The sequence below is a fragment of the Sceloporus undulatus genome, chromosome 3, assembly GCF_019175285.1.
Source record: "Sceloporus undulatus isolate JIND9_A2432 ecotype Alabama chromosome 3, SceUnd_v1.1, whole genome shotgun sequence".
NCBI classification, from domain to species: Eukaryota; Metazoa; Chordata; class Lepidosauria; order Squamata; family Phrynosomatidae; genus Sceloporus; species Sceloporus undulatus.
Genome location: NC_056524.1, coordinates 36,859,502 through 36,865,751, shown reverse-complemented (window position 1 = coordinate 36,865,751; position 6,250 = coordinate 36,859,502). Strand labels below are relative to the sequence as shown.

Sequence of the window (6,250 nt, the reverse complement as noted above, 5' to 3'; positions counted from 1 at the left end):
GTCTCCTGCAACTTAACTATCTGGAAGGCTAGTGAGGAATTTATTGAACTTTACATTTTTTGAGTTTGACTTTCAACAAGTATCAGGGTGATTGAAGCCTCCAATTCCTACATTGTATCTCCTTTGTTAAATGTTTGGTCATTTGCTTTAAGAAGGAATCACAAAAATCTTCAGTCCTCCCCTCATGATATCACAGTTGTTTCCATTACTATTAATTCCCCCCCCCCCCCCCCACCATGCCCTCAACATGTTTTTCATGCTCCAAATCGTGGATTTCCTCACAGGCGTGCTAGTCCTTTATATATACTATGCTACTGCTCTTTTCTTGCTTGGTCTATTTTATTAGAATAGGTCGTACTTCTCCATTACTGCATATCAGTTGTTGAGACTCATCCCACCACACTTCAGTGATGCCTGTTAATTTGCCTTCCTGTTCAGAGTTCACATTCGTCTTATTTCCCACGCTCTATGTTTTAGTATAGAGGCATCTAGGACCATGTGTCGTTCTCTCCAGCTGGGTCCTTGATTTTTCTGACCAGTTTTGGGCTCTTGTATTATTGACCCTTTTGCCCCCATATCATTAAGACTATTGTCCCTAGTAGTTGGTGTCCCCCTATTCTTTGGAATCATGTAACTCAGTTTAAAACCTTCTATATCAGGTTTGTGAGACTCCTAGCAAATACATTCTTACCCACTACCTTAAGGTACAACCAATCTCTTACAAGATATCCCTTTTTGGGGGGAAAGGCCAATGCTTAAAATAGCACCATCTGTGCAGGCAATTGTTCACTCCTAGTATTCTGCTCTTCTCCCTGGGCCATGTCCTTCAGTAGGAAGGAGCAATTAAATAACAAACTGTGCCCCAAGAATCTTTAGTTTCATACCCAGAGCTCTAGTCCATTTCAGCAAGTTGAAGGATACAATTTGCAGCACCATTTGTTTTCACATCAATCAGAAGGAAGGGGTGATAGATGATGGGCTTGATGAGTCTCATCAGCCTCCCTCTTACATTATGGATCTTTGCTAGGAGTGCAGTCTAGCAACATCTGGAGCATCACACTTTGCCCACCTCTGCTTTTTCCTTTTATTGGCCCAGTAATAAGTAATCATCAGTAATTTCTTCTGGAGACATCAACCCTAGATTAAGCACCTGCCCACTATTAATGCAGTGTACATGATAATTTGTGCTTCATGCTGCATTAGATGGTATAAAAGACACATGTGAATCCGACTTGTGTTTTCTGGGGAAAAGGTGGTGTAGACACAATCCTTATCCATCGAGTAGTTCGCAAAAAGATAGTTTGATATTTTTCTCACTTTTCTCACAATTTCATTTTCAACTTCCATTCAAATCTCAATAGAAGTAACTGACCCAAATGTTTTTTTCTTTTAATATTCCAATTACCTGTTTTATTTTCTATTAAAATAAACAATTAGTGGACAAAGGTAAACTGACTTTGTCGTAAGAGAAACACTACTATTGACAGAAGTCCTTCTGTTGACGAAGTTGTGATGCTTCACTCTTCCCAATAAAACCTGCTATACTTTTACGTATAAAACCCAAGGTTAATTAAATGTAACTATTAAGTACCCAGATATCTTTTGCTGCTCAGGTTACTTACTGTGTTTTCAGAGAATTCTGTGTAAGAACAATATGCCTATCATTCCATGAGTTTCAAATGGCTATCTTCTATTAATTCTGCATTCCTCTGCCATCTTTCTTAGACAAATACAATGGAAATCATACTTTGCTACTGTCATTATTACAAACTGGCTGCAGAATTAAATGGGCTTCTGAGATATTCTTAAACTGGCACAGTAATTAGAAAGCTTAACTAAGACAACAGACTCCTTTTTGGTGAGACCTGTAATGTTTTATTCGAGTTTTCTGCTTTCCCTCATTCTCACTGGGTTGTCTGTTTTTACAGGGCACAACTGTATACCTTCCCCTCAGATATTGCTTATGATGATCACTTGCCTTATTGGTTGAGTAAGAACCTGACATCTTCAATACTGTAATCCCATTTTTTAAAATGTATTAAAATTGAACTAATTCCTCTGAATGAAAAAAAAGCCCTTGTCTTGTTTTTGCACTTTTGAAAAGGCATGGCAGTATTGTTTTTTTAAATCCCTCTTTCCACTTCAAAAAGGTGGAGATCCAGCACCAACTATCAAAACAGATAGCTTTCAGAAGGGAGAATTGGATTCGCCCCCAAAAGAAAGGATTGGGCTTTTTCCCAAAGGAAAAGCCCGACTTACAGAGATGTCTCCCAAGTCAAATGAACAGAACTCTCCTGAGGATATATCTACCAGGAGATTTTTTTTTAAAATGATATTACAGGGCCCTTGGTATCCACTGGAGTTTAGTTCCAGGGCCCACTGTGGATACCAAAATCTGTGGACACTCAAGTCCCATTATATTCAGTGGTGTCGTAAAATGGTGTCCCTTATAAAACATAGCAAAATCAAAGTTTGCTTTTTGGATTGGGGTGGGGGGTGGGGATATTTTTAAGCTATGGATGGTTGAATCCACGGATCTGGAGGATAGACTCTATTCCCCCATAATGTAAATGCTGCTACGGAGCCATCAACAGCAAGATGTCCATTTTCTCCAGCCATGACACTGGAACCCTCCCCACCAGCCATTCTGACAAAACTCATTAGGCTGAAAAGAGGCGATTATGAAATTTTCATTGGCTTGCCCAAATCCACTGTGATGTTGGCATACAAAGGGTTGTATTTCACAGACAACAGGTTGTAAGAGCAGGAGTTTAAGCCATCAGTTTTCCATACTCGAGATACCTGACGCAAGAGAGTCATCCTGAATAAATAAAAAGAAAACAAAAAGGAGGTTACAGACTACAGAATCAGAAAGCACCTGTTTTAGACCTATGAACATATATAAGTATATAAGATATTAAAAGCAGAGAAATCTTATTTTCCATTACTGAATTAAACTGCACTTTTAGGGGCAAGATGAATCAAAACAATGACTGAGGCCCAAAATGCATGAGCCAAATAAGGCAGTTTCTGGCTGCTTTGGGGTGTGTGGCTAAAACAACACACACTTCCAAAGCAGCGGTGACAGCTGTGAAACAGGAGCAGATATAATCCGACACCTGGCACCATCTGGGACAGCAACGGCAGCCAACTTCAGGAAGAGGCTGTGTGTTCACTGCAATGCCAGCCCAATCATTGCTCAGCAGCCTCTGGTTGCTCTTTACCAGCCATGTGCTTCGGCCCTGAGTCTTCTGTGTTGTTTCTCGCTCACAGTTTTGCACTGGCACATTCAGGGCAATGGCAACATGCTGCTTAGACCAAAGCTTTGCTTAACCTGGAAAACTGCAACACCCACCATCCACAGCCAGCACTGCACCAAACTGTGGAAGGCTAATTTAGACTGGGACTGTTGTTTATCCTATTGCCCATCAGCTGGCTTACACTTCTGAGAAGAACCATTTGCTCACCTCTGTCCATTTGCCTCATTCCCTCGGTCTCTTGTATGAAAGATCATTGTGTACCTGGCTACACTGGAGGAAGGCCTGATAATCTTCATCTTCTGCATTTCAACCCTGAAGACAAGATAACAATTAGAGAACAATAATGTGCAAACTTATGGAGAAAGCTTGGGGGTGGGGGAGCAGGGTCTTGTGAATTCTAAACAGAACACCAACTTTTCTGAGCTCAGAATTATACAAAACACAAAGGAAACTGACTCACTCATGCCGACTCTACAGAACCAATGTATAGGTTCCCACAATTTTCGAAGGGATAGCCACATAGTACACTGTGATATATGCTCTTAATAACAAGAGGCCCTTAACTGCCACCTCTGTTTTTAGAAAGGCAGGTATCTTTCAAGTTTTCTGATATACTCCAATGAGTAGGCAGGAGGAGCACATACAACCTTTTGTCCCTTTTAAAACGTATCACTGTAATCTAACAATACCTGCAGCACATTTATGAAAACAAGAGAACTGGATGTCAATTTTCCTCTTTCTATTTAGGTTACCTGATATAGAGATTACACTCACACACTCCAAATCGTGCTTCATGAAGTAAGAAACACCATCACACAGTGCCACTACATTCTGGTAACAATGTGTCATTACTTATCCATAAGACTGTACTGAAAGGGTGCATGGATTTTTAAAATATATATATTTATTTATTAAAATGTTTATATTTTGCTCTACAGCTGACAATTTCATACTTTAACTGCAAGTACAAGCAAATTTGCTTTAAAAGAGATGGAGGGCTACTGTCAAGATGCTATCCTCTGAGATAGGACAATCTGCAGAACCTCAAAAACGAAGAGCCTTTTCATTACACTACAATCTGTTGACTTCATCTTCTAGCCAAAACCATAAGAGTTCTTATATTAACTGGGTACTACCCTTATTTGCAAATGAGCTGGATTTAATGAACAAAATAGGAAGAGAAGCCAGAAATCTAGACAGACCAAAAACTGAATTGCCAAGCCATAAAGCTGAAACACAACAGGCATTTCAAAAATTGTCAATCAGTTGGAAAATATATACAGATTTCTTATAATAACTTGGAAGATAGAAAACAGTAATGGATTCAGCCATTTATAAAGATTCCCCAACAACAGCTTCATCCTTGCAACATGTCAATTAGTTAAAGCACAAACACATGGTAAATGGGGCCAAAATATCAAGTCCCAAGTAGAACAGATCTACAGAAGTGCTCGCTGAATGATAAATCAATACTAATGCAAATCCCACTGATTCAACAGATCTACTCTATTTTGGACTAGCAACTGAATTTAGGCTTGGCTTGGTGTATTTAGGAAATTGCCATGGATCCATCTTGCTCTACAGAGTTAACAAGGAATGGCATTCAAACCTTTAGTGGGGATTCTTCTTCCTAGCTGTACCTGGAAATGGCAGAGATTGAAACTTGCACCTTCTTTATGCAAATTATGTGCTTTGCCTCTGAGTTTCAGTCCCTCCCTGATGTTATTAAGTTGTCTCTAGAAAAAGATTGCTTCTTGATCCTATAATGCCCCTTGCTAGTTTTCAGTTTTTTTAAAAAAATAATGCTTTATCTTCCCTTTATATTACTTTAGTTCATTTCCTTCAAGGAGGAAAAAGCTTTCTTCTCCAGGTGTTTGGGTGAGATCTAAACTTATGACTTTGGGCTACTGCATTCTGGGAGTCACTGCTGGGCAGAGTCTGAACCCTAAATTCTACAGAAGGCTGGCAGAGGGAGTCTAGTTAATTTTAATTTTATATATGTTGAATTTTTTCAGGTCAGCTTTTCCTCTAGTCTCCCAAAACTTCTTTCGACTCTCTCTCATCTCTCTCTCCTCCTCTCACTCTCGCTCTCTCTCTATATAAAAAAAAAAGATATATATCATATAATATATAAAAAAGCAAAAAAAGATCAACAAAGAGGTTTGGAGACTAGAGGCAAAAGCGACCTGAAACACATGGAGAGAGCTCTTAATTTTCACTTTTCTTTCCCTTTTTCCTTAAGGGGCTTGTGGGGACTTTCCTCGAGAGAAGTGAGTCAGAAGCTGCCTCTGGAAGCAGCTAGCCAGCCAGAGTTCACTACATAACATAGGCCAGTGACTTGAACTCAGTGACAGAGCTTGGGGACAAAGGCCAGGTAGCAGGGGAAGCCCACAGACTTGTTTTCAGTGTCTCTTAAGACTTCTCAGTATGGACACTGAAGGCCCGGCTGCAGTCACCTCACCCATGTGCAATGTTGGTCTTCTTGCCTACAGATGTGGGGAACTTCACCACTGCACTAAGTGCAAGTTGGTAGCCCCCTAGAAGAGAAAAGATACAACAGCTGGAGGCCCAGGTAGCAACATTCGCATCATAGGGAGCAAGAGGTTTTCCTGACCAAAACAGATCAGACGTCTTGGACGGGAAAAACACAAAGGAATTTGCTGGGAGGAGGTCACTTCACACAAAACAGAAGTGAATCATAGAATCATAGAGTGTGAAGAGACGCAAGGCCATCCAGCTCAACCCCCTGCCATGCAGGAAATCCAAATCAAATATCCCGACAGCATGGACAATCCAGCCTCTGCTTAAAGACCCCAAGGAAGGAGAACCCACACAACTCCGAGAGTGCCAACACATGCGAACAGCCTTCCTGTCAGAAGTTCCCCTAATGGAGATGGAATCTCATTTCCTGTAGCTGCAATCATGTTCCGGTCCATGTTCTCGAGGACACCAGAAAACAAAGCTTCTTCCTCCTCAAGTCTCTCTCACAA

General features: G+C 40.6%; 1 protein-coding gene across 3 annotated transcripts in view; it reads right to left on the bottom strand.

Moving 5' to 3' along the window:
- Positions 1–264: 264 nt before the first annotated feature.
- The window catches only part of B4GALT4 (beta-1,4-galactosyltransferase 4), a 39,117-nt gene continuing 33,131 nt past the window's right edge, over positions 265–6,250 (bottom strand). For all 3 annotated transcript variants that reach the window (XM_042457454.1, XM_042457452.1, XM_042457453.1), the window contains exons 7-8: positions 3,468–3,572; positions 265–2,821 (exon numbers count right to left, since the gene is read on the bottom strand). In XM_042457454.1, the coding sequence (XP_042313388.1) occupies positions 2,680–2,821; positions 3,468–3,572 (247 nt within the window). In that variant the 3' untranslated portion in view covers positions 265–2,679. The remainder of the gene's footprint in view (positions 2,822–3,467; positions 3,573–6,250) is intronic.